Genomic DNA, 27,491 nt, shown 5'->3' on the forward strand with positions numbered 1-27,491 from the left:
TCCCTGCCTCAGACAGAAGGCCCTGAGCTGTTCCGCTGCAGCCCCCAGTCCAGGGGGTCTGATTTTCCAGGAAGGAAGCGGGCAGTCCGGGACCAAAGGGGAGGGAGGGAGAGCAGGCGTGGGCGCGCCAGCTGGTACGGTAATCAGCGCTAAGAAAGGCTTTGCTGATGACAGTGTTTGCGGGAGGGCCTTGTGCGCTGGGGGCTGCCGCTTCTGTCAGACGGGCAGCCGGACACCATGAGCCTCAGCGAGGAGCAGGTGCAGACGTTCCTGGACCAGAACCCTGGCTTTGCGGACCAGTACTTTGGAAAGAAGTTGAGCCCTGAGGATGTGGCCAGCGCCTGCGAGGATGGGTGCCCGGCAGGCTGCACCAGTTTCCAAGAGCTGTGCCAGGTGGAGGAGAGCACGGCCCTGTTCGAGCTGGTGCAGGACATGCAGGAGAGCGTGAACATGGAGCGCGTGGTCTTCAAGATCCTGCGGCGTCTCTGCTCCATCCTGCATGCCGACCGCTGCAGCCTCTTCATGTACCGCCAGCGCAATGGCACGGCCGAGCTCGCCACGCGCCTCTTCAGCGTGCAGCCCGGCAGCGCCCTGGAGGACTGCCTGGTGCCTCCTGACTCCGAGATCTTCTTCCCGCTGGACATTGGGGTCGTGGGCCATGTGGCTCAGACCAAGAAGGTGGTGAATGTCAAGGATGTGACGGAGGTGGGTCCTGGGCCTCGTGGGAGTTGGCGAAGTGTTCCCACAGTCCCCGAAGGATGGGTCAGCCCACTGGCTGTGAGGGGGCCCTCGGCTTTTAGGAAGGCGGCCAGAGAGGCAAGTGGAACAGGTCCAGGCCAGAGCTCGCGGGAAGGAAGGAGGCCCTGGGGTGGCTGGGAGGGCAGCCTGGGCAGGCCCTGCTGCCCCCTTGACCTATGATTCCCTGGATGGGGATTTCGGAGGACGGCGTCTGAGCAGGGGCTGGCGCAGAGGCCCAGAATGGAGGGGCCAGTGGACCCCAGAGCCCTAACCATACTGCTCACTGGGGCGAGCAAGTTTGGGGGTTCAGGAGAAGCTGGTCCAGGTTCCCCGGTCGTCCAATGATTAGGACTCGGCAGCTTCACTGCCACGGCCTGGGTTCAGTCCTGGAACCGAGATCTGCAGGCATCACAGCCAAAACAGAAGCAGCAGCAGCTGGTCCAGGAGGGGGCAGGAGGGGTGGACGCAGTGAGTGCCTGGAGCGGAGAAGTCTGGGAGGACAGGTTCTGGTTGGACGGGAGGGAGGGGGAGGCCAATGACACTTCTGGGGGTGGGGCGGGGTGCCAGGAGGACAGATGCCCCAGGGGAGAGGGCGGCTGGGACTGGGGGGAACCACGCCTGTTGGACACGTGTGAGGGACAGGGCCCCGAGGGGGCGCAGGGAGAGCCGGCCGCCTTCTCCCGTCCCCTCCGTCCCACCCCAGAGAGGGCTGCTGCTATGGCCTGGGAGCGGGAAGCACGAGCCTCGGGCTGGCTCACCTCCTCCACTTTCTGTGAAGGAATCCAGAGGGCGTTACCCAGCGGGACAGGTCTCCGCCAAAGCAGCCAATGTCCCCTCGTCCCTGGAGACAAACGGACGTGTGGACGGACCCCTAGACCCCTGGCTCCTTGGCTGCAATCCTCTTAAACTTATCTGCTCAAACAAGCCTCGGCCCAGCGACCTGAATATAGTAATCTCTCAGATTAGCTTCATCTTCACTTCCTTTTTAGGAAACGGGTCACCCGTGAATTGGGATGTCAGGAGCATAAATTACCAGGAACAGAAGTGCGGCAGGAATGGGGGGAATGGGGGGCTACAATGAGTGCCTCCCCTGCCACCCCCGCCTCTCCCACTACATCTTGCCCCCTCCCTTCTGTGAGCCTCCAGCTGCACCCCCCACCTGTGCTCTTGGTGTCTCTGAGGGTCTGGTTCAAACTGCCTGTGCCCGCCCCGGGGCGGGGCTGTCTCTCCCTGGGGCTCAGCTCCCTCTGATGTTTCCACAACTGCCCAGCACACTAGATGCCTCCTTCATGGGGCAGGGGCATGGCATTCGCCTTAATCCTCAGGGCTACGCTGCAGTGGAGCAGAGACCAGGGTCAAAATCAGCAAAAAGTCGAGTCTCCAATAAGTGTATCATGAAGCCCAGATGTCACTTTATGGAGGGGAAACTAAGACAGAGCCTGTGTCCCACCGTGGCGGGGGGTGTGGACAGCGGTGGTCAGAGGGGGCGCCGCAGGGCTGTGATGTCACCCCGCCACCCCTCTGTGGCCCCTGAGACCCCAGGGCTCATGGGGAGGCAGCCGGGCAGGAGGTCCCAGAGGGTCCGGCATGTCGCCAACGCATCTAGACCCTGTCGAGGTGGGCGGCTGGCCGTGGGAGGAAATTCCCAGGAGCCGGGATGGCTCAGAGGAGGGAGGAGGGGCAGGACTGCGCAAGCCGTGCAGAGCACAGTTGGGCCCGGAGGCGGGGGCCCCGGGGATGCTGTGGTGACCAATGGCTGGGTCTGGGCAGTGGAAGCGGAGAGTTGGGGGCACTTTAAAGAAGTGGGTTGGGTCGGAGGGGCAGGGAAGCACTAAGGCCCAGGTCCTCTCTGTGCGGCGGAGGGTGGATGCCGATCCTCGGAATGGGGACGGGGCGGGCAGGTGTTTCTGGCAGTGAGATTCAGGGGCAATGGGCCTGAGGCTGGTCACTGGGCCAGGACAAAGCTCAGATGAGCTGTTCCCTGTGGAGACAGACCTGAGAGCCCTTCCACTGGCCCCTGACTAGGGAGAGGCCCCAAAGAGCAACTCTAAGGCTGGGGGAACCTGCCCTGGGGGCCAGAGTTGGGCAAAGGTCTCATCGTGGGGGCAGGAAGCCCGCTGGAGCGTGGGCCCAGGAGACGCCCCCGGGGCCTGGCAGATAGGTCCTGGGTGTGGGAGGTGGCCCAGGGTGGCTGAGGGCAGCAGGAGATGGCAGCCTAGACAAGGAGGGGCTTGGGGACAGGCGGACTAGACAGACTCAGGAGACGTCTAGAAGGCCAGTCGGCCAGATGGCAGCAGACGTGGGAGGAGCTAGGTCTGCCCGCAGCCCAGGGGGCGTGCAGAGCCTGCAAGGACTCTGCAGAGCCCGTGGATCGAGAGCTGGGGGTCGCTCGCTCTGAGATGGGGTGATAGAGACTGAGGCAGGCTGGAGCCCCGAGGGCAGGCCACTGGCCGTGTCCTCATGTGCTTCCCAGGCTCCTGATACCTGGGGCGTGGCCACCTGGGTCTCAGCCCTGGCCTGGGCAGCTTAGCCCTGACCCCCAGGGACCAGGGAGACCAAGACTCCAGGTCCGCAGAGCGACGGCCTCTCCCTTCTCTCCTCTTGCCTTGCAGTGTCCCCACTTCAGCTCCTTTGCTGATGAGCTGACTGGCTATGTGACAAGGAACATCCTGGCCACGCCCATCATGAACGGCAAAGATGTTGTGGCTGTGATCATGGCTGTGAACAAGCTGGACGGCCCGTGTTTCACAAGTGAAGATGAAGACGTGAGTGTCCGGGAGCCCTCTGGACGCGCACACGCGCCTGTCCCCGGGTCTTCACGGTCCAGTGCCTGGCAGGGCCCACGCCTGGCAGGTGACGTCTGTGTAGGCACCTCTCCTAGGCTCAGCTCCGAGGGCTCATCTACACATTTGTGTACAAGTCCACGGCCCGCAGGCTGAGGTCCATGCTGCGTGTGCGGCCCCGCCTCCAGGCAGCTGGGTGTCTCCTCCACAAACGCACACCTGGGCACACATCTGAAAACCAGGGTTCTGACCTGCTGTTGCCACAACTCCTGTTTCAGGTTTTCCTGAAGTATCTGAACTTCGGGACGTTAAACCTGAAGATCTACCACTTGAGCTACCTGCACAACTGCGAGACACGCCGAGGCCAGGTACCCGCACGTGCTGCCAGCCAGGGCACCCCCGCCGGCTCCAGGCCCCCCGGGCTGCCTGAGTGTGGTCAGGTCCCCCCACCCTGGTCTCTGGACAGAGGCACATGGTTCTGTGGGCACCTGGGCAGCCGAGGGAGAGGGCCCGGGGCTTTCGTGGCTGCGGACGCGGAGCTGTGAGTATGCCTGCCGAGCTGAGGGCAGCGAGGCCGGGTGCCTCGCCCTCGGGCCCCGGGGCTGTGACCACCTGCAAACACGGGCGTCAGCATTCCTCCCTAGAAGCTGCCTCAAGCCTTCTGTGGAAGGAGCAGGGGCGGATTATGACCGTAGAGCAGGGGCTGAGGGTCCCACAGTCTGCGGCCGAGCCTCCCGGTTTGCTCTGCCTCTGGCCACACAGGAGAGCAATGGCTTCCAGGACTGCAGTCGGCTTCCCCCTGAGCGAGGAGGCCTGGGGGCCCCGGGGGACACGGCGCTCCACCCTCTGTGGCCCGTGCAGAAGGCGGTAGGGGGCGCGGACACGGTGGGGCGGGCAGGGCGTGAGAGAGGGCTCTGGGCAGGGCCTGAGGCCGCAGAGGAGCTGGAAGCCTGCGGCCAGCGGGACTGCAGCGTGGGGCTCCGGAGGGCACGTCGGAAGGCCACCAGGTGGACTCAGCCCCACGCTGTGGGGACGGGGTTGCACGGGGGATTTGTTCGGCCCGCTTCTTTCCTTCTGCCGACATTTGTCTATGAGTCGGGACTCTCGGGTGTTTCCGGCGCGACCTGACTGATTTCTTTGCTCAGCGTGTTTTCTCAGCAGCTCCTGCGCCCTCTGACATGCCCATCGACCCCATCTGTTTGGTTGTTTGGTGGGTGGATTTTTTTGGTTTGGGGGTTCTGCACCTCCTTATTCTCTGGCACTACAAAATGCTTCCATCTCATTTGTATTTTCCGGCCCAGTCCCGGAATTAGCCATTCCTCAAGGAGTACTGGTTCTTTTTGCTGGAGACGGTCTTAGAAACAACGACCTGGGCACCAGGTGTGATCTTGGCTTGGCGTGTCATAGCTTCTAGGTCCTCTCAGCTGACGGAGCGAGGAGATAGGTGTGTGTCTGCAAGCCCATGCAGGTGCACGTCTGTAAATACTTCTGCGTGTAACCATCTGCATCTGTATTAAGTTAAGCCTGAGTTCTTGCTGATGCCACCAACCCCCATCATCCCCACGTGGATCGTTCTGGCCTCCGCCCCCCCGCCACGCTACACGGAGACCCCTGGCTCCCGTCCTCTGCCGTCCACTTAACGTCGTTGTCCAGCCCCCTTGCACGCGTACAGCAGGGTACCTGTGACCCATGAGAAACAAGTTCATCACTGGAGCACAGAGATGTGTGCAGTTCCTTTGCCTTTACTCTTGCAGACGCCATGCATTTCCAAAAACGCTGAGGTCAGCACCTTTTCCCCACCTGCTTCCGTGAGGAGGTCTCTTGCATTCTCTTGTCACAGTCTGCATTCTTTCCTGGAATCCCCCAACCTATCAAATGATTTTTAAATTTGCAAACATTATGGTTCATTCTTTGTGCCGTAAATTTCTATAGGTCTTGACAAATGCATCATGACATGTACCCACCATTACAGTGTCATAAAGAATCATTTCACCACCCTAAAGACCCCCACCTCCACCAAAGCCCTGACAACTACTGATATTGTCACTGTCTCCATAGTTTTGCCTTTTGTAGAATGTCATGCACTTGGAATCATATGGTATGGAACCTTTTAGGACTGGCTTTTTTCACTTAGTAATATGCATTTAGGGTTCCTCCGTGTCTTTTCATGGCTTAGTAGCCTATTTCTTTTTTTTTTTTTAAGCATCTTTATTGGAGTATAATTGCTTTACAACGGTGTGTTAGTTTCTGCTTTATAACAAAGTGAATCAGCTATGCATATACATACATCCCCATATCTCCTCCCAGCCCATCTCTTTTTGTTGCTGAATAGTCTTCCAGTGTCTGGATGCATTACAATTTATTTAGCCATTCACCCATGGAAGGACATCTTGACTGCTTCCAGCTCGGGGCAATTATGAATAAAACTGCTATAAACATTTGCAGACAGGTTTTTGTGTGGGTACAAGTTTTCAATTCGGTTGAGTTAATACCAAGGTGTGTGATTGCTGGATAATATGGTGTAATTGTGTTTAACTCTGTGAGAAACTGTGCAGAAGTGGCTGTACCGTTTCACATTCCCATCAACAATGAATGAAAATTCCTGTCACTCTGCATCCTTGTCAGCTTTTGGTATTGTCAGTTATTTAGATTTTAGTCATTCTAATAGGAGTTTCGTATTATTGTTTTAAATTACAACTCTCTAATGACAAATGATGTTGAGGATCTTTTCATATACTCATTTGCCAACTGTATATCCTACTCTTTGGTGAGGTGTCCGTTCAGATCTTTTGCCCAATTTAAAATTATGTTGTCTGTTTTCTTACTGGTTAGTTTTAAGAGTTTTTTTTGTAAAACTGGGGTTTACGTCCTTTATCAGATATGTATTTTGCCAATATTTTCTCCAGAAGTATAGCTTGTCTTTTCATTCTCTTACCAGTGCATTTGGAAAAACAGAAGTTTTACATTCTCTTTTTTTAAAATCGAGTGTAGTTGATTTACAATGTTGTGTTAATTTCTGCTGTACAGCAAAGTGATTCAATTATACATATGCATACATTCTTCTTGAATATTCTTTTCCATTATGGTTTATCACAGGATATTGAATATAGTTCCCTGTGCTGTACAGTAGGACCTTATTGTTTACCCATCCTGGATATACTAATGTAAGTGGTATTGTGTTCTTAATTTCAAGTTCCAATTGTTCATTGCTGGTATAAAGGGAAGCAACTGATTTTTGTATGTCAACCTTGTTATCCTGTGACCTTAAGACAATAACTAGTTCCAAGAGGTTTTAAAGATTGATCCCTTGGTATTTTCACATAGATGATCATGTCATCTGCAAACAAAGACAGTTTTTCTCCTTCCCTACCCATCTCTATCCATTGTTCTTCCTTTCCTTGCCTTATTGCGTTCGCTAGGACTTTCGGTACGATGCTGACTGAGCGGTAAGAGGGGCATCCTTGTCTGGCTCCCAGTAGTAGGGAAAGAACCAGTTTCTCACCATCAGGTATGACATTCGCTGTAGGGTTTTTGTAGAATTTGTATCTAGTTGACCAAGTTCCCCTCTATTTCCACTTTGCTGAGAGCTTTTATTCCGAATGAGTGTTCGATTCTGTCAAATATTTTTCTCCATCAATTGATGTGATCGTGTTATTTTTTTCTTCTTTAGCCTGGTAATATGGTGGATTACGTTAATTGATTTTCAAATGCTGGACCAGCCTTGTGTACCTGGGATAACTCTCACTTGGTCACGGAACATAATTATTTATATATACTATTGCATTTGTTTCACTAATATTTTAAGAATTTTTGTACCTATGCTCACGAGAGATTTTGGCCTGTAGTTTTTCTTTCTTGTAATGGCTTTATTTGGTTTTTGTATTAGGGTAATGCTGGCCTCAGGGAATGGGTTAAAAGGTCTTCCTCTGCTTCTATTTTCTGGAAAAGATTGTAGTGAATTGGTGTAGTTTCTTCCCTAAACGTTTTGTAGAATTCGCCAGTGAATCCATCAGGGATTGGTGCTTTCTTTTTGGAAGGTTATTAATTATTGATCCAATGTCTTTAATACTTATAGCTCTATTAGGGTTATTCTATTTCTCCTTCTGTGGGTGTTGGTAGTTTGTGTCTTTCAAGGCGTTGAAACAGTCATTTAATCTAAGCTATTTAATCTAGATTATTAAATTGGGGGGCAGAGAGTTTTACAATTTATTACTTATTTTCTTCTGCCTCCTTTAGGCTTAAATTAGTCTTCTTTTTCTAGTTTCCTAGGGTTAGATTATTGATTTTAGATCTCTCTTCTTTTCTGGTATGTACATTCAATGCTGTAAATTTCCCTACAAGCACTGCTTTCACTGCATCCCACAAAGTTTGACCTGTATGTATTTCCATTTTCATTTAGTTCGATATCTTTCTAAATTTCTCTTGAGACTTCTTCTCAAGAGAAATGTGTTAATTAGAAGTGTATGGTTTAATCTATTTTGGAATTTTCCAACATCTTTCTGTTAATGACTTCTAGTTTATTGCCCTGTGGTATGAAAATGTATTCTTTATGATTTTTAATTCTTTCAAATGTGTTTTGTGGCCCAGAGTATGGTCTCTCTTGGCGAATGTCCCATGTGACCCTGAGAAGAATGTGTATTCTGCTGTTGTTGGATGAAGTAGTCTATAGATATTCATTATATCCATTGCTGTTTAGTTCAACTATTTTCTTACTGATTTTCTGCCTGCTGGATCTATCAATTCACTGAAAGAAGAACATTGACGTCTCCAGCTATAGTAGTGGATTTATCCATTGCTTCTTGCAGTTCTAGTAGTTTTTCTTTATGGAATTTGATGCTCCGTTGTTAGGTGCATACACAGTAAGGGCTGTTATGTCTTCTTGAAGAAATGACCCCTTTATCGTTATGTAATAGCCCTCTTTACTCCTGATCATTTTTCTTCTTCTGGAGTCTGCTTTGTATAAAATTAATATAACTATTTAGCTTTCTTTTGATTGGTGTCAGCATGGTATATATTTCTGCATCCCTTTAATTTTTTCCCAATTATTTTCATTGTGGTAAAATACACAAAACAAAAAATTTACTATCTTAATCTTTTTTGTTGTTGTTTTTCTGTTTTTTTTTTTTTTTTGCGGTGCGGCACGCGAGCCTCTCACCGCTGTGGCCTCTCCCGTTGCGGAGCACAGGCTCCGGACGCGCAGGCCCAGCGGCCATGGCTCACGGGCCCAGCCGCTCCGCGTATCTTAATCATTTTTAATCTACAGTTCAGTGGTATTAACTACATTCATGTTGCACAACCATCTCCACCGTCCATCTCCAGAACTCTACACAGCTTCCCAAATTGGAACTCTATCCTCATTAAGCACTAACTCCCCAGTACCCCCATCCCAGCCCCTGGAAACCACATTCTACTTTCTGTTTCTATGAGTTTAGCTCATACAGGTGCAACCCTACAGTATTCGTCTTTCTGTGACTGGCTTATTGCACTGAGCAGAATGTCCTCAAGGTTCATCCCTGTTGTATCATATTACAGAATTTTCTTCCTTTTTAAGGCTGAATAGTATCCCATTGTATGTATAGGCCACATTTTGCTTATCTATTCATCTGTTGCCGGACGCTTTTGTTGGTCCCACATTTTAGCCATTATGAACAATGCCGCTGTGAACATGGGTGTACAAATACCTCTTTGAAATCCTGCTTTCAATTCTTTTGAGTGTATGCCCAGAAGTGGAAATGATGGATCATATGGTAATTCTGTTTAATTTTTTAAAGAACTTCCATACTGTTTTCCAAAGTGTCTACACCATTTTACACTCCCACCAACAGTGCAAGGCAGTCCCGATTTTTCCACATCCCTGCCAATACTTGTGTTCTGTTTTGTTTTGTTTTTAACACTAGTCATCCCAACGGCTGTTAGTTAGTTCTGACTGTAGTTCTGATTTGCATTCCCCGAATGATTAGTGATATTGGTCATCTTTTCATATGCTTATTGGTCATTTGTATTTTTTCTTTGGAGAAATGTCTATTCAAGTTCTTTGCCCATTTTTAAATCTGGTTGTTTGTTTTTGTTCTTGTTGTTGAATTTCAGGAGTTCTCTACATAATCTGGGTATTAATCCCTTATCAGAAGTGTGATTTGCAAATATTTTCTTCCATGTGCGTTGCCTTTTTACTCTGTTGATGGTGTCTTTTGATGCACAAAGGCTTTTAATTTTCAGAAAGTCCAGTTTGTCTATTTTTTTCTTTTGTTGTTAGTGTCTTTCAAGTCATATCCAAGCAATCATTGACAAATCCAATGTCATGAAGCTTTTTTCCTGTGTTTTCTTCTGAGTTCATAGTTTTGCATGTGGATATCTGGTTTTCCTCGTACCATTTGTTGAAAAGACTGCCCTTTCCCCACTCAATGGTCTTGGCATTCTTGTCAGAAATCGTTTGGCCATATAGCCTAGGGTTTATTTTTGGACTCTATAAGCTATTCTTTTGGTCTGTAGGTCTGTCTTTATGCCAGTATCACATGTTTTGATTAATACAGGTTTGTACTATGTTTTGAAACCAGAAGATATGAGGCCTCCGGTTTTGTTCTTTCTCAAGATTGTTTTGACTATTCAGGGTCCCTTGAGCGTCTATATGAGCTTTAGGATGGGCTTTTCTACTTCTGCAAAAACATCATGGAGATTTTGACACAGATTACATTCAATTTGTAGGTCACTTTGGGTAGTATTGACACTGTAACAACATTAAGTCTTCCAATTCATGAGCAAAGGATGCCTTTCTAAGTATTTGTGTCTCCTTTAATCTATTTCAGCGATGTTTTATAGTTTTCATCGTTACAATAATTCCAGCAATTATTGTAATTGCTCGTGTATTTACCTTTGCTGGGATCTTTATTTCTCCATACAGCTTTGAGGTCCTTTCATTTCACCTGCAGGACAGCTCTTGCAGGGCAGGTCTAGTGGTCATGAACCCCCTCAGCTTTTGTTTTTCTGGGGACGTCAATTTCTCCCTCGCTTCTGAAGGACAGCTTTGCCGTTATTTTTTCTTCTTCTTTTAGGCACTTTGAACACCTCAGGCCACTGCCTTCTGGGCCCAAAGTTCCTGATGAGAAATCTGCTGATAAACTGACTGAGGATCCCTTGTAGGCGATGAGCCACTTCTCTCGCTGCTCTCAAGGTTCTGTCTTCCGACAGCTCGACTATAATGTGTCTTGGTGTGGGTGTCTTTGAGTTCATCCTACTGGGTGTGCTTTGAACTTCTTGGGTGGAAATATGCATGTCTTTCATCAAATTCCGGGGTTTCCCGGCCTTATTTCTCCAAATATTCTCGCTGTGTGTCCATCTGCCCGAGGTGAGGTCTAGCCCGTCCCCCTTGGAGGAGGTGTTCTGAGTGGCTCTCATTCTGCCCTTGCTTTGAGGCTTGCTTTCTCCCAGCTTCCTCTCGGCCAAGCCCCTTAACCCAACTGCTGTGAAGACATCTCCCCAGATTCGTATCAGTGGCTCCATAACAGTTGCCTCAAGGCAAGATTCAAATCCAGCCCCACATACCCCAGGTGCGGGCCTAGTGAGGCACGTCTGGAGCATTTTCTGGGTCTTACCCCACCACACACACTTTCCCCCAGTGGATCTCCCCCAGGGGATTGTGTTCCCTCTGTAGGAAAGTCAGGTCTCAGGAGAAGCCAGGGTTTTGATTCTCTGCCTGTCATGTCCTGAGTCCCCACCTCCCTCCCTGGATACCCCGCTTTTCTGCTCCCTCTCATGAAGACTGTCTCAGGGTCCCTGTCCTTCTGCACCTCTCATCAGCCACCCCAACTCAGCAGTCAGAGCCATACTTTGAAAACTTAGGTCCTGTCACTTGGTGGTCTTCAGGGACTCCCCTGCACCTTTCTGGCTCACCCCATTCCACCATTCTGCCCCAGCCATGCTCCCCTCAGGGGCCTCTGTATTTGCAGGTCCCTCTGCCAAGAATACCGTCCCACACACCCCATGGCTCCTCCGTGGAGAGATCTCCCCCGACCTGAGCATCCCCACACTCTGGCCCTGTATCCCCTACCCAACTCCACCTGCCACATCCCCTGCATTTACTCATCTCCCTGTGCCAAGCCATCTGGTTGGTTGGTTTGTTCATGTTCTAGCTGTCACCCCCTCCCCGCTTTAGAAAGTGAATTCTAAGAGTTGGGGATTTTTGTCTGTTCTGTTGTCCAGTTATACCAGACCTAAAGCAGGCAATAAATATCATTCCAGCAAATGAATTTCTGACACTTAGGAAACACGACTATCTGGAGACTCGTTTTCAGCTCTTCAGACCACGTGCATGTACAGACGTGCTTTCGGTGGGAGTTCTAAAGGGGACTTCCAACAATGGGCATACACGTCTCAATTAAGTGCTTTGATTTCCACTCAGACGTCGCCTAATCCCAGTAGAAAGCCGTTTCTGAGACCTTACACTCTGAATGGCATTTTAAAGAAACCTAATTACTTCACAGCTCTCCCTCACAGCTCTTTTTGAAAAGAAAAGTCTAAAATGAACCAAGCCTGGCTGCCGCGTTGCCTGTGGTTCAGCCTGGTGCCCGCTTCTTCCTCGTGCTGTAGGGGAGCCCCGACCTCCAATTAAAGCAGTTCTCAGCACAGTGCCCACCCTTCCCTCCCCCAGACCTTAGCAGCCCTCCAGGGTCCTAGGCCCCCCTCCCCAAGTCAAGAACCACTGTCAGTCCTTCCTGATCACTATCTCCATGGACTCTGGCTCAGGGGCTCCCGTTAATCCCTTTTTGAGAGTGTCTCAGCCACTTTGGTCAGAGGCCATAGAAGCAACAAAGAAATCATAGGTTTGGCCCTGGGATGTTGGAATTTATCTCAGACCTGCTGCGTCAAGCTGACTGGCCAGCTTTAGCTGTGGTTCCCCCTGCCCAACGGTCCATGTTGCACCACAGCTGGATGAAAGTCCCCAGGGGTGCAGGGCCTTGGCCTCCGTGCTGCCCCCCAGGCTGTGCTTTTGTCCATGACCCACTGGCTGGTGTGAAGACTGGAGCATGTGTGCTGCCCCTCCCAGGATGGGGTGGGAGACGTCCCGATGCAGGAGCTACAGAGAGAGCATACAGGCTCAAATGCTGTCGCGCAGCCCTGATCTGCGAACAAGTGGAAGCGTTCAGAGGTCAGGATATGTGAGTCTGACGCAGCAAGGAGGGGCTGGCTCTCCTCCACCCCGGGCGGTGCAGGCTGGTTCTGTCATCGCAGCTCCCACTGCGATGTCACTGGACGTGAGGTTGGGAAGAGACGGGCCACAGTGTGGACCTCCTTTCCACCATCAGAAACCTTAGGAGTATGAAAACAGTGAACTGTAGCGAAATAATGAGGAAGCAATGCATTTGCATATTTATTACGTTTGCCTTAATGTAATTTTCTTAATTTTTAATTTAATTTAATTTATTTATTTTTTGGTCACATGGGTTGTGAGATCTTAGTTCCCCAAGCAGGGGTTGAACCCACTCCCTTGGCAGTGAAAGCCCCCTTCTTGGGGGCTGGAAAACTCTAAACCCTGACCTGGCAGTGGCTACAGGTGCCTCCGAAGATGCCTGCACCTCACTCAGGGTGCACCCTGGACTCAACTCAGAGAGTTAAAAATGGAAACAGGAAGAAGGGGAAGGGCAGAGGCCTGGGGTGGCCCGCGCTCCTGGCTTCAGACCACCGTGGACACGCTGCCTGGCCCGCTGAGCCCCCGTTTCGTTGGGGCCATATTAGTACCTGCTTCAGAGCAGGGTCCAACGTGGGGACTGGTCCTTGGTCCGACTGGGGCACTGGAGGGCAGGGGAGACAGGACACTCTCTGCTGGGACAGAAGGAGGGGACAGGGTGGAGAGTGGAGGAAGGTCTCGCCTAGAGGCTGTGCAGGGACACCTTCTCACTCTGTCCCCCTCCTAGGGGATGAGTTTGGGGACTGAATTACTCAGATGGCTCAGAAATTAGGTGTGTGGCCTAGATACCCTCACCCCTGAGCTCAGCTGTCCAGGACATCCCTGAGCGCCCGACCTCCCCCACCCTGACATCTGTGACATGGGTTCTGGTCCCAACCAGGACTGGTACCCAGGGATAGCTCAGCGAGTACCTGTGGGATAGATGCACAGGTGACTAGCACTCACACACACTCACACTCAGATGCACACATTCGCACACACCCACACTCACAGACTTGCTCTCACTGGCACGCGGGTCTCCTAGAGAGTCTGCCACCTGGGAGTCTCCCACATGTGTCGGGGGAGGGGGGGCTCCATGGTCACCCACACCCACTGCCCTGCATGTCCTTCCTCTGTCAGCTGGTGACTAAGCACCTCAGCCCCCTGCCGCTAACGGCCTGGAAATGAATGCACCCGGCACGGAACTCTCTACCTTCCCCCCACGCGCATTGGGTAAGGATGCCGATCTGCGGCTCCCCAGCTCTGTGACCTCGGGAAAGTCAAGTAACTTCGAGACCTCAGGTTCCCCACCTGTAAAATGGGATAGTGAGGTTCTGCCCTCTGAATGCTGGGAGGATTAAAGATCCTTAGAACAGCGAATCTCTCCGCCTCCCATGCACTCTGCAAATGCAGGCTGAGCACTCAGGGGCCAGGCGCTGCTCTAGCCATGAAAAAGCTGTGCCTCCCAACCTCATGGAGTTTGCGGTCGAGTCTGGAGACAATGAGACTGTACATCTGAGAGGCCGGGGACGAGATGGGGTGCTGCAGGGCATCTGGTGCCGCAGGTGCTCAAGGAGGGCCTTCCCTGAGCCACTTTAGGCTGAGACTCAAGGATGAGAAAGTTCTGGGCTGAGGGCTGTGAAGGCAGAGAACAGAGCTTGTGCAAAGGCCCTGTGGTTGGTCAGAGTGAGCTTTGAGGTCACAGTGGGAGTGCGATTCAGACACACGGGCAGAGAGGTGGCGGGGGCAGACCACCGGGAAAGCCTCCTCCACCAATGGGGGGGAGTGGGTGCAGAGGGGGTGGGGCCGGGCTGCTGGGAAAGCCTCCTCCACCAATGGGGAGAGGTGGGCACGGAGGGGGCGTGGCCGGGCTGCTGGGAAAGCCTCCTCCACCAATGGGGGGAAGTGGGCACAGAGAGGGTGGGGCCGGGCTGCTGGGAAAGCCTCCCCTACCAATAGAGCGAGATAGGCAGTGGGCTGCCTCCTGGTGAAAGGACTCTAGGGCAAGTGGGGTCTCCAGTGCCCATCCCTACCTGTAACAACAAAGGGTGCAGGTGCTGCAGAGGGCCCCGAGGGTGGCCAGCAGGGAGGGAGCCAGGCAAGGAAGTATTGCAGTGGAGGCGGAGGGGCTGGGCACCAGGCCGCCCTTATTAAAGGTCAGAGGGCACGGAGGTGGTGAGTGAGTGTGAAAGGGTGGGGTCTACAGGGACCTGCCTGTGGGCCGTGGCTGAGGAGGGGGGAGGAGAGCCCGATGGGTGGCCCTGGACAGCAGCCTGGGGCCCAGTTGGGCGTCAATGTCTGGGGCAGGGTCTGGCCAGGGCCACTCTCAACTCACTTTGCAGAGACCACAAAAGCACTTGACCTCCAGGAAACAATGAATTCCTGTTCTCAAGCCCCAGCTTCTCACAGGCTAATTATGGAGGGCTGGCTGGTCAGATCTTTGCCCTTCAAGCTCATGGCGATCGATTTCAGTTTTCACTCATTCCCTTACCAACCCAGCCTGAGGCCAGCACCAGGCAGTGAGCGGCAGGGATGTGGCCAAAGACTGGAGACTTTACCTTCCAGAAGGTTTGCAGGGCCCCCGAGGCAGGGAGCAGGGAGTCACGCGCTTGGATCACAGCCTGGTGCCGGCGCCCTGTTGGGAGAGGCACCGTCACCAGTGTCCCCCAGGGCTCCGAGGTCAGAGCGTGTGTGAATGTGTGTGTCTCAGGCGTGACAGCTCACATCCAGGTGCCGCTGTGGTCAGATGGGTGTGGGCAGGTGTGGCCACGACCCACAGGTATGTCACTCCCCAGGTGCTGCTGTGGTCAGCCAACAAGGTGTTTGAGGAGCTGACGGACATCGAGAGGCAGTTCCACAAGGCCTTCTACACTGTGCGGGCCTATCTGAACTGCGACCGATACTCAGTGGGCCTCCTGGACATGACCAAGGAGAAGGTGAAGCCTCAGCGCCCCAAGGACCTCCCGGCCAGCCTCGCCCAGCTCCGCCGCTGACTCAGTGACTCACTCCCTTTTCTCCTCCACCCAGGAATTCTTTGACGTGTGGCCTGTGCTGATGGGGGAAGCCCCGCCGTACTCAGGCCCACGCACACCTGACGGCCGTGTGAGTCATGGGGTTGGGGGGAGGGACAGGCCCTGCCCGTGCACCCTGGATTTCCTGGCTCCAACCCCAGGGTGGGAAGGGGCCTGTCCCGGCCCGACCCAGGGTGGGAGAGGGAAGGAAGGCTAGGGGAAGGGTGTGGGCGCCGAGGACGAGGCTGTGGGCCGGCTGGCTATCTGACCGCTGCAGAGGTCAGGGCCCTGGGGGCCATCTCCCCTGACTCCAGCCCTGCAGTGCTTTGGGGCCGAGGGCCAGGCCTGGTCTCCTGACAAGGGTCGTCAGCCTGGTTGTAAAGACCAACATCGGTTCTGGTTGACCCTAACCTCCCGCTGCCCTATTCTTAAATCATTGTAACATCTGCCTGAGTGGGGCTTCGTGGGTGTGTGTGAGCAGGGTAGGGACATGGGCAGGTATCTCTGTCACTTATTGTGCGTCCGACCCGGGTCATACTTCAGAGCGTGGCCATGCCTCAGTCTCCCCTCCTGTCAAATGGGGATAATAACAGGGCATCAGAGGATTCCATGGGTTCTGTGTGCCAAGTGCATGCAGGATTCTCTGCGCAAAGGCTGGCTGTGACCACGGCTTCTCATAGTTATGTGAGTGTGAGTGAGTGTGTGAGTGTGTGTGTGTGTGTGCGTGTGTGTCACAGACGTACAGGCCTGGGTCAGCTGCGTGCATATGTGTGAAGGAGCACAGGGCCCAGTTTTTGAGTGGGACACAGACGGAGGGAAGACAGATGTAAACCAGAGTGTGTAATGTGTGTCCCACGACGGTTGGCACGTGTGTACATCGTGTGCACCTGTGTGCCTCTGTGCAGTTATGTGGGCATATGTCTTGACGGGTTCCCGTCGGGGAGCCCCTCACGCTTGCTGGGTCTGTTTCTCAGGAAATCGTCTTCTACAAAGTCATCGACTACATCCTCCATGGCAAGGAAGACATCAAGGTCATCCCGTAAGTGTCGGGCTTTTATGAGGAGCACTGCCCAAGGGCAGGACCACCCGGACCCCGGTTGGATTGGCCTGAGGACCTGTCACGGCGGAGTCAGCAGCCCCGGCTTCGGCCCCGCACACCTTGGTGCTCCCTGAGCTGGGGGGCGCGGCAGGATGCGGTGGGGAGGGAGGCCCACTTACTGGCCTGGGAGGAAATGAGTGGGGGCCTGAGGAGGCCCGAAGCCCCACGGCTGTTGGTGCGGATGTCCAGGGGGTCAGATGAGCTGTCCAGGCGGCCCTGTCAGCAGTGACTGGCCCTTGAGGCCCTCAGGGTCTCGTTTTGGTTGACCCAGACAGCCCAGCAGGTAGAGCCCCTGGCAGGGGAGGCCCAACACTGCACACCCAATGGGGCGGGACAGGAGGGGACCCAGCCCTGCGGGCAGCAGAGCCGCGTGGAGCTCAGGGCAGCCCAGAGAGACTGGCAGGCGGCAGCTGGCCATTACCAGCCCTACAGCCGCATGGCCATGTGGCCTCCGTGGCCCCATTAGCCTGTCAGGACCCCAGCCCGCAGGTCCCATGCAGGGACTGGGATCCAGGGCCAGGCCCTCAGGGGTGACGGTGCGGCCCCCTGTAGGGCAAGGGGCCTCAGCGTGGGCAGAGGAGGAGTGAGGCCACTCAGGCGCCCCCAGCCCTCACCCCTGGCCTCCCCCGTCTTCTTCCAGTCCTTGCCAGCTGGGGTCAGAGACGGGAATCAGCACGAACACACAGCTGAGCATCTGGTCCTCTGACCCTCTGCTTCTCTCCCACAGCTCACCCCCCGCCGACCACTGGGCCCTCGCCAGTGGCCTTCCAACCTACGTGGCAGAAAGTGGCTTTGTGAGTCCCCCGGAGCCCTTCCCACTGGCCTGTGTGCCCCGGCTTTGCTCACTTGGAAGCTCCTCAACTTGGACAGAGTCTATGTTAGAGTCATACTGTACATCTGGCCGCTTCGAGTGAAACTGTGTTTCTGGTCCTTTTTCAGATCTGTAACATTATGAACGCCCAGGCTGATGAAATGTTCAAATTTCAGGTATTCATTCATAGAAAGTGTGTGGTACTTAGGAAAGAAGACACTGTGACTCAGAAAGGAGGGACTGGATTCGTTTTTGCTGTTTAGGGAACAACCTCACGTCTCACAGGCTAACGGCAGCAAACACGTGTTCCGTACACACAGGTCTGCGTGTTGGCTGGGCACGGCTCTGCCTGGCGAGGGTTCACGTCTGCTCCATGTGGGGACACATGACCAGGGTGGGCTCTTTTCTGAAGTAGGCCTAGGTCAAGTGGACCAGTGGAGACGGGCTTTGTGTCTCGGGGCCTCCTCCAGGAACTGGCCAGGGTCCCTATTTCACCAGCCAGGCATCAGTGGGATGTGAGCTAGGACCCACTGTAAGGCCCCCAGGGACGGGGGTGCTAGGCCCCTTGCTCAACAATTATTAGGAACCTGGCAGCAGGGCATTCAGTCAAGCGGGGGCCCTTCCAAGGGTGGGACCCTGTGCGACCACAGCACTCACACAGTGAGGCCGCCCCTGTGGACAAGGCCTCCCTTCTCCTCTGGGGAGAAGTCACAGCATGCACCCTTGGGGGCCAACAGACAGGAACAGTGACCCAGTCTCCACAGTCTGAGGGCAGAAGAAGCAAGGTTCACACTCCCTGGCTGACAAGCCGGGCCCGGGCCAGGGCCAGACCCAGGGCAGCGGTCAGCTCCAGACGCCTCTCCTCGCAGGAAGGGCCTCTGGACGACTCTGGGTGGGTCATTAAGAACGTCCTCTCCATGCCCATCGTCAACAAGAAGGAGGAGATTGTGGGGGTCGCAACGTTTTACAACAGGAAAGACGGGAAGCCCTTCGATGAGCAGGACGAACTCCTGATGGAGGTAAGCGCCTGTCCAGTGGGCCCCAGAGGCGATGCCCGTGTGGCGGGGACACCGCCTGCTCCGGGCCCTGACCCGGCGCGAGAGCCCGGGAGGAGCTGTGAGGCCCCATCCCAGGGGCTGGAGGCCGGCCCCCTGGGAGCCCCCTGCGCACCGGGGGGCGCCCGTGGTGGGTGACGCGCTCCTGCAGTCTCTCACACAGTTCCTGGGCTGGTCGGCGCTGAACGCCGACACCTACGACAAGATGAACAGGCTGGAGAACCGCAAGGACATCGCCCAGGACATGGTTCTGTACCACGTGAGATGCGACAGGGACGAAATCCAGTTGATCCTGGTATGTCGGTGCCCCGCGGGGAGGCGGGGCATCCCAGCAGCAGAGGCACCACCTGCAGCCCACTCGCCACGCACGGCCGGGCAGCCCTTCCCTGGGCCCCAGGCCCTCAGCTGTGGGCAGGCAGCGACCACGGCCCTTCTGGTCGTGCAGTGCAAGGCCTCCACCGTCATCGCCCTAGTGGAGAGCTTCGACAGGCGTGGAGAGGCAGGGACGTGTAGGAACCGAGAGCCGGCTGGGCTCTCATCGTCGCCGTCTCTGAAGCCAGAGGCCTCAGCTGGGGCTCCTGGAGGCTCCCGCTGTTCTTTCGTGCCCAATGTCACTTTGTCCCACAGTCATGAGGGGTGTAGCTGACACTGTCACTCTGTCTCATAGCACACGGTCTCTCTCCTAGCCAACAAGAGAGCGTCTCGGGAAGGAGCCTGCGGAATGCGAGGAAGATGAGCTGGGGAGAATCTTGGTCAGAACCTGACTCCCGCCCCCAGGTGGAGACTGGGCGGGCCTGAGTGGGGGGACGCCTCCATTCCCAGGAGGCCGGAGTGAGCTTGGGCACAGAGCGTGAGCTTGTGATGTTTGCCGCTGATACGCGTCCACGTTCCTGCGCATCGTGTGTGCCCGTGTCAGTGCATGTGTCTGTGTGTCCTTCCGTGTGCCTGTATATTCACGTGTCCTTGTCTCTCTCTGCGTGTGCCTGTGTATGTGCGTATCTTTGTGTTTGTTTCCCTGACAACATCACCGTGTCTGCCCAGCTGGCAAGTTCTCGTTGTTGGGCCACAGGTGGGAGAAGGGGAGAGGAAGGGGGCTGAGCTGGGAGGGGATGTGAGTGCCCCAGGCTACTGGCTTGATGTTACCAGACACCTGGGGTGTCTGATGCTGGACAGAGTGTCCTGAGAGGAGAAGAGACAAGGAACAGGCAGGGCTTCGGTGGGCCTGCCCGCTTCAGCCCCACAATCCTTCCCACAGAAGCAAGAGCTGCCGGGGCCCACCAAGTTTGATATCTATGAGTTCCACTTCTCTGATCTGGAGTGCACGGAGCTGGAGCTGGTCAAATGTGGCATCCAGATGTACTACGAGCTGGGAGTGGTTCGAAAGTTCCAGATCCCCCAGGAGGTGAGGGGTCATTCATGATCAGGGTCTCAGTTCGGGGAGAGGTGGTCAGGAGCCCCAGGTCCTGCAGGAAGTCTGGGGGCAAACATGTTCATTACAGAATGGACAGTGCAGGCCAGCAAAATATTCAGGGCAAGTGTGCCTAGAATACATGACTGGCTGGCTGGCTGGCTGGCTGGATGGATGGATGGATGGAAGGATGGATGGATGGGTGGATGGATGGGTAGGTGGGTGGATGGATGGATGGGTGGATGGATGGATGGATGGATGGATGGACGGACGGACGGACGGACGGACGGATGGGTGGATGGATGGATGGGTGGATGGATGGATGGATGGACGGACGGACGGACGGACGGACGGACGGATGGATGGGAAGTTTGTTACACAGGTACTCCAGGCAGTCTGATCATCAAGTGCATCACTGGGCAGCAGTGGGTGTTTGGTTTTGGAGGAAGAGGAGACAGAAGCAGCCCAGCACCTGTGCAGAAAGCACACAGCACCCTCTAGGTGTGAGCACAGAGGGCCCCTCAGAGACTGTCCCAGGGAGAAGGGCACAGCCTTCCCAGCTGTGCTGCTTCCCTGTGGTTTTCCAGCTTCTGCCCTGCCTCCACCTTCACACCTCAGGGAGCATCTGCTTCCCCAAGGCCAAGTGAGGGAACCGTCTTTCTCTATGCCCTGGAGAACAAGTGCAGCAGGCTGGCATTTTCTAAAGACATTGTACAAAAAACAAAGGGAAAACACAAAAGAAATAACTGTAGAAAGTATTAACGGAATAAAAAATTTCCAAATAATTTCTGGCCCTAAAAACCACAGTGGAAGCAATGAGAGGCTCCCTTGGGCCCATGTTCTATTGTCCAGGGGTGGCTGGACAATAGAGGCTCGCCCTTCTGCCACCCCTCGGCCTCTGGACCTTCAGCCACCATCCCCTTTCCCCCGTCACTGGGCCAGGTGCCCACACATCCTGCCGCATTCAGATACCCATGGCTGAAATGGACCTCGTCTTCTGAAATATCCCAGCCCCCTCTCCTGGGGTCCGTGTCTCAATCTGGGGCTTCGCAATAGGACGGAGGCCCAGATGCCCTGCTCTTGGCTTTGGCTCCACCCCTCCGGCTGCCTGCCACCCCGGGTGCACCCGGCAGGTGCCACCCACGAAAGGCCAGTGGTGGGGCAGGGACGGGACGTGGGCCTTTCCCACAGCTGTCAGCTGGGAGAGCGACGGTGGGACCGGGTGCTCAGTGCCTGGAGCCCACGTCTCCGCCTCCCTCAGGTCTTGGTGCGGTTCCTGTTCTCCGTGAGCAAGGGGTACCGGAGAATCACCTACCACAACTGGCGCCACGGCTTCAACGTGGCCCAGACGATGTTCACGCTTCTCATGGTGCGTGGGTGCGGCGGGGGTGGGGAGAGGGCTCACCCGTTTATCAGGGTGGTGAAGACCCTCCCACTTCCAAGGGCAGCACCCTAGGTGGCGGCCCCTCCACGTGGGAGGTGGGGGCCTTCAAGGGCAGAGGCCCCTCTGACTGGCGCACACCCCCAGCCCGGGAAGTGGATGGAGAGCACGTGAGCTGGGAAGGGGCAGTGGGGTCGGGCCCAGCCCCTCGCCTCCCACGCCCCTGCCCCCACCCGGCAGAGCAGGGAAGCAAGGGCAGGCGAGGGTGCTGATGGGCTGCAGGATCGTGGGCTTCTGTCTCTGCAGACGGGCAAACTGAAGAGCTACTACACGGACCTGGAGGCCTTCGCCATGGTGACCGCCGGCCTGTGCCACGACATCGACCACCGGGGCACCAACAACCTGTACCAGATGAAGTAGGCGCGCTCCTGGGGCGCCCACGTGGCTGTGCGCTGGAGGCAGCCACAGCGTCCCCGGGGAGGGGCCTGCGGAGAGCTTGCCTCCCAGCAGAGCGGCTGGGGAGAGCGGTCGCCTCTGAGGGCCTGCCGCACCCACAGGGGTGCCCGTTCCTCATGGGGGGAGCTGGGGGCAAACAGACTGCTCTGGGGCTCCTGACCACTGCTTGCTTTTCATTAAACCTCCGTGACAGATCCCAGAACCCTTTAGCCAAGCTCCACGGCTCCTCGATTTTGGAACGACATCACCTGGAGTTCGGGAAGTTCCTGCTCTCCGAGGAGGTGCGTGCCCTCCCTTTGCTCTCTTGCTGTATTTCCTGGCCGACTGACCTTCGCTTGCACCCCTGGAACTCCACTGCCAGCGTCCACACCACACAGCTCTGGTGCTGGAGAAGGGAGGCAGACTTTGTGGTGGTGGCGATGGGGGTGATGGGACGGGCCTGGTGATTCCAGTTTGGAAATGCCCTCATGGGGGGTGGGGTGGGCTCAGGTCCCCGGAGTGTTGGGGGGGAGAAGGGGGGTGGGGGCCTCCCGGTGCAATGTGCGGCCACCTGGGCCTGGGGCCCATGACCCTTGGGTAGAAGCTGGCCAGCAACGCCAAGAGGGACAGATGGATGACCTCCAGGAGGGGTGGGGGAGGGGAAAGGACGGGGAGTGCGGGGGACGCACCTGTGACCAGAGCCCCGCCTGCAGACCCTGAACATCTATCAGAACCTGAACCGGCGGCAGCATGAGCACGTGATCCACCTCATGGACATCGCCATCATCGCCACAGACCTGGCGCTCTACTTCAAGTGGGTACCACCGCCCACCCGCCTCGTGGAGACCACCAGGAGGCCCCATGGGGAGGGAGCCTGGCTGGGGGGGCACCTGGGGCTCCAGGCAGACAACCCGCCCCGGGGCCCCACAAAGGCTGCACTCCCCACCTCGGTTCCTCTCCTGGAAGGGCGTGTGGGGTTGAGATCAAGGAGGACGTGTGGTCCTGCGTGGCGTGAGGGGGCGGGGGTCAACTCCCTCCCTTTGTCCTTGGGGTTCAGGAAGAGGACGATGTTCCAGAAGATTGTGGATGAGTCCCAGAACTACGAGGACAGGAACAGCTGGGTGGAGTACCTCTCCCTGGAGACGACGCGGAAGGAGATAGTCATGTGAGTGCGGGGCGACGCCTCCCCCCCAGGACCGGGAGCCCCAGGGCCCAGACGCTCCACAGCAAGAACAGCCCACTTCTCACAGCTTCAGCGTCTCCTACCAACGCTTCGCCTCGCCCGCTCTCCTTTCAGGGGAGCAGCAGTAGGACTTGGGGGTGGACAGGCTTGTCCACAATTACATACCGTGCTCCCTTCATGAGCCTCCGTCCCTTCACCTGCAAAGTGCAGATTCAGAACTACGTCCAGCCCCAGGCCTGTCCCAGAGGTCCAATTAGGAAGTATGTGTAAATCACTGGTCCCCAAGAAGCACTTGCTGACCTTCCTGTCCCTGGCTGCCTAGGGAGAGGGGCGAGGAGACGGGGAGCGTGGGGGAGGCGTGGAGTGGTGTGCAGGGTAGCACCGTCCACTGCCGGAAGGACACTGGGACTTGGACCTGTGCCTCCACGGTCACCGGGCCTTGCAGAGGTGGAGGGGAAGGGGGGAGGCCAGTGTGGATGTGCCTGGAGCTCCGTCTGCCCACAGGGCCATGATGATGACGGCGTGTGACCTGTCTGCCATCACCAAGCCCTGGGAAGTCCAGAGCAAGGTCAGAGTCATGCGGGGCCCCAGACGTCTTGCCAGTCCTCACAGGGTTGCATCCAGGTGCAGCCTGGGATGCGGGAACAGAGCCATTCATCTGCAACTAGTGCCGAGGGCTGCTGCCCAGCTCTGGGGCCCAGCCAGTGCCGCCACGGTGGAATGGGCTGCCGCACTCCCAACCTGAATAGTAGGGACACCAGAGTCTGGGGTGCAGAAGACCAAGGGCACCAGCCAACCTGACAGGATCTCAGGACAATATCTGACCATCACCGAATCCACAGCACGCCTGCCTTCCGTGTGCCTTTCAGGTCGCTCTGCTGGTGGCAGCTGAGTTCTGGGAACAAGGGGACCTGGAGAGGACAGTTCTGGATCAGCAGCCCATCGTGAGTGTTGCTTCCAGACTCCTCCATATACCCATCACGGTGCTTGGGAGCCTCGGACAGGGGACCCCCGGGGATCTGGGGTCCTGGGACCTAACTCTCACTTTGTGGGGTCATGTGACATGAATCTGGTGAGAATTTAGCTGGGACCGAATCTGGGTAAGTTGCGGAAAAGGCAGGGAGGGAGTAAAACTGTGATGCCTGCAGTGATGGAAAGCCGTTGCCGAAGCTGCAGAGCCGGACTGTGGCTCATGACCGAAGGCCTCCACGGGCCCAGGCAGCTCTGCAGGGAGGAGGGGGAGAGGAGGCGGGGGCCGGGGGTAGGGCTGTCCAGTACTGGAAGGACCCTGGGGCTTGGACCTGTGCGCACGGTCGCCAGGTCACAGGGGCGGAGGGGAGGGAGGGAGGCCCGTCTGGGCGTGACTGGAACTCAGTCTGCCTTCAGGGCTGCAACGATGCCGGGACCTTCAGCTCAGCAATGTGGGGGTCAGGGGCCTGTTGCTAGGCCGAAGGGGCGCCTGCGTGGGGACAAGGACGCGAGCACTGCCCAACAATGGGCAGAAGAGAAGGAGAGAGATTTTGTCACAAGCCAACTCCAGCCACTGAAGAGCTCTCTGAGCACCGGGCTGGGAAGGCTCTGGGGCCAGGCGCAGGCTGCAGGAAAGGGTGCCCTGACCAACTAGCGAAGTCTCTCGGGGGAAGGGCAGGCGGCCTGTCAGTCTCCCCCGGGCCAGGCCCCTAGGGTCCTGCATGGCTCACTCCAGCACGCCGGGCTCCAGACAGAGGGCAACTCCGAGGAGGGGCCTGCCAGCAGGCAACCGGGGGTGGGGGTGGGGGTGGGGTCCAGAGTCTGGACACCAAGGACAGCTCCTTCAAGAGCATGGGGGTTTGCCCCCTTGGGAGTCACGAGCCAGGCCTTGGGTCAGCACCATGGATAGCTCAAGGGGGGGGGGAAGCTGGAGGAGGGGCTCTGCGCTCCACGCCTGGCTGACGTGGCCTGAGCCCAGCGCTGCCTAGGGCAGCTCCCCAGAACGGGGCGGTGGGGCGGAAGGGAAGGGGCGTCCTGGCTTTCCCTTCCAAGGCCAGCTCATCCCCAGGGCGCTGCTCTCTTGTCTCCGTGGACAATTTCACCGAGCCGGGGTGGGGCTGAGTCCTGGGGGCTTGGGGAGGTGTCAGGCACGCCTGCCACCAGGTGCCTCACGGTGTCCCTGCTCCCCCACAAGCCGATGATGGACCGGAACAAGGCGGCCGAGCTCCCCAAACTGCAGGTCGGCTTCATTGACTTTGTGTGCACGTTCGTGTACAAGGTGAGCGGGGTGGCCCAGGGCCTGGCTGGGTTTGCAGGGGAGGGGCGGGGAATGGGTGGGGGTGGGGGGTGCGGGGGGACGGTGGCTCCCATCCCCCTTGAGTCTGCACTCGGAATCGAAATCCTCAGCGTCACCCCAAGGGGTCCCCTCCCCATCATCCCCCCCAGTTTCTCCCTCCCAGAACGTCCTCCTGTTCACCTCGAGGTCGTACCTCAAATGTCCCTTCCCAAACCCCGTCTAAGGCGCCCCTGCCCAGGGCTGCACGCTATTTTCAGGGCACTGACTGCAGTATACGTGCAGTGCATTTGTTCAGTGTCTGCACCCTGGGAGGAGGGGGGTGGTCCACTGTCGCCAGCTGGGTGCACGCAGCCCAGCAAACACCCGGGCACAGCCCAGCGACAGTGGGACGCATGCCAAGGAGCTGGGACAGGTGCTGTGACATCAGCTCCAGGGACTGGCAAGGGAGTGAGGGGGCAGAGCCCTCCCGAGTGACACACACCATGACGTCACAGGCCCCGCCCATCTTGGGCGGGGGCAGACCCCACACTCCGAGGAGGTTTTCAGGTTGAGTTGAGTGACGTCCCTCCTGCCCCACTCCCCACCCCAGCCCCCGAGGTCTCACGCTTCCCTTTACCAAAACACCAGCTCCCTTTTCTGCCCCCGCCAAGGGGGGGCTGTCAGTGCTGGGGAGGGAGGCGGGACCAGGGTGCACATGCTGGTCCTGAGGTGGTCACTGCCGGGGACCACCAGGCACTCCCCTCCCACTGCCTTCCCCACCTGCGTCCACCCACACAACCTGCGGGCGTTCACACGTGTTCCTGGGCGAGCGTGGGCTCTGTGTGACGTGCGATGTGCGTATGAGAGAGGGCGAAGGAGCCCCAAGACCTGCACGTCTGGGCCGCCTTCCCAGCCCCCCTGCCGGGGGAACGTCCCTTCTGCTTTGATGCTTTCTACTCTATTCTCGGGGACCTCGCCCCACAGCTCCTGTTCTAACCTCAAGGACACAACCCCCCCGCGTCCTTCTCCCTTTTCAGGCCTCTGCTGGGCACGTGGCACCCCCATGCCCCCCCCCAGCCCAGCCCAGCCCGCCCAGGAGCCGCTGGGGCTGTGGCCTGACTTCTCGGTTCCCTTTCCAGGAGTTCTCCCGCTTCCACGAGGAGATCCTGCCCATGTTCGACCGGCTGCAGAACAACAGGAAGGAGTGGAAGACCCTGGCCGACGAGTATGAGGTGAAGGTGAAGGCCCTGGAGGAGGAGCAGAGGAAGGAGGCAGAGAGGACGGCGGCCAAAAAAGGTCTGCGCTCCACACCTGCTGCCGCCAAGACCACACAGCCGGGCCTTGGCCTGCGGGGGCGGGCACGAGGCAACAGAGTTCAACCCGGAGAAAAGCCAGCCTTCAGGAGGCCCTGTGGTCGGCGCACCAGGGCTCCTGGCTGCACAGGGCACAGGCGGCCACGTGGGGAGGCCCATCCCACAGGAACAGCCCTGCTGATTCAGCGTAGCTGGAGAGCATGGGGGCGCGCTTGGGGTCCTAGCCGGGGACTCAGGAGGGAAGTAACTGAGTGTTACTTCCTCTATAAAAGGAAGGAAAGCCCGCTGAAATAGCGTGAACTCTTAACAGCTCCTCTGTCCCATAATCAATCAGCAGTGCCCTCTTAGGGAGCTCAGAAGCTCTACCTACGCCCCCACCCAGCCTCAGAGATAAACGGCAGGCGCATGGAACACGACGGGAAGCGGGCTCGGGGTCAGCGCGCGGTGTCCCCCGCGCTGCCGCACTTGTTTACCTTCACCCTGCACCGCGGGAACGCGGCTCTGTTGCGACCACTCAGCGCGCCCCAAATCAGAACCTGTGAGCTGCTGCCTTGGTTTTCGCGTGCGCTCTGGGACTTTTGTCGCCATTCCCTGAAACGTCCCGCAGGGGAGGGAACCAATAGAAACAAGCCAGCTTCAGAGAGGCCCAGGCTGGAGTGTCACCAAGGGCTAAACTAGTAACTGCTGGGCTAATCGGCTTAGGCCAACCAGCCCGTCTCTGCCCTTCCTCCTGCAGGGTGTGTGGAGGGGAGGAGCTTGGTGCGCCCGTTTCTCACTCACCGCTCACCGTCCTGTCTTCTCTTGCAGCCGGCACAGAAGTTTGCAACGGCGGCCCGGCACCCCAGTCTTCCACCTGCTGCATCCTGTGA

The 27,491-nt window shown here is 56.5% G+C and overlaps 1 protein-coding gene across 1 annotated transcript; it reads left to right on the forward strand.

Moving 5' to 3' along the window:
- Positions 1-237: 237 nt before the first annotated feature.
- Positions 238-27,491, forward strand: PDE6B (phosphodiesterase 6B; the record flags this gene model as incomplete). Its single annotated transcript, XM_082837875.1, has 22 exons — positions 238-705; positions 3,351-3,503; positions 3,800-3,889; positions 15,477-15,617; positions 15,709-15,783; positions 16,667-16,731; positions 17,519-17,585; positions 17,731-17,778; positions 18,472-18,621; positions 18,809-18,952; positions 19,344-19,409; positions 19,913-20,059; positions 21,327-21,434; positions 21,753-21,862; positions 22,096-22,183; positions 22,595-22,695; positions 22,939-23,046; positions 23,569-23,632; positions 23,934-24,008; positions 25,229-25,312; positions 26,449-26,605; positions 27,430-27,491. 22 exons carry the CDS (start codon positions 238-240, stop codon positions 27,489-27,491), a joined length of 2,571 nt encoding a protein of 856 aa, XP_082694001.1.

The sequence above is a fragment of the Leucopleurus acutus genome (genome assembly GCF_964270905.1).
Source record: "Leucopleurus acutus genome assembly, chromosome: 4".
NCBI classification, from domain to species: Eukaryota; Metazoa; Chordata; class Mammalia; order Artiodactyla; family Delphinidae; genus Leucopleurus; species Leucopleurus acutus.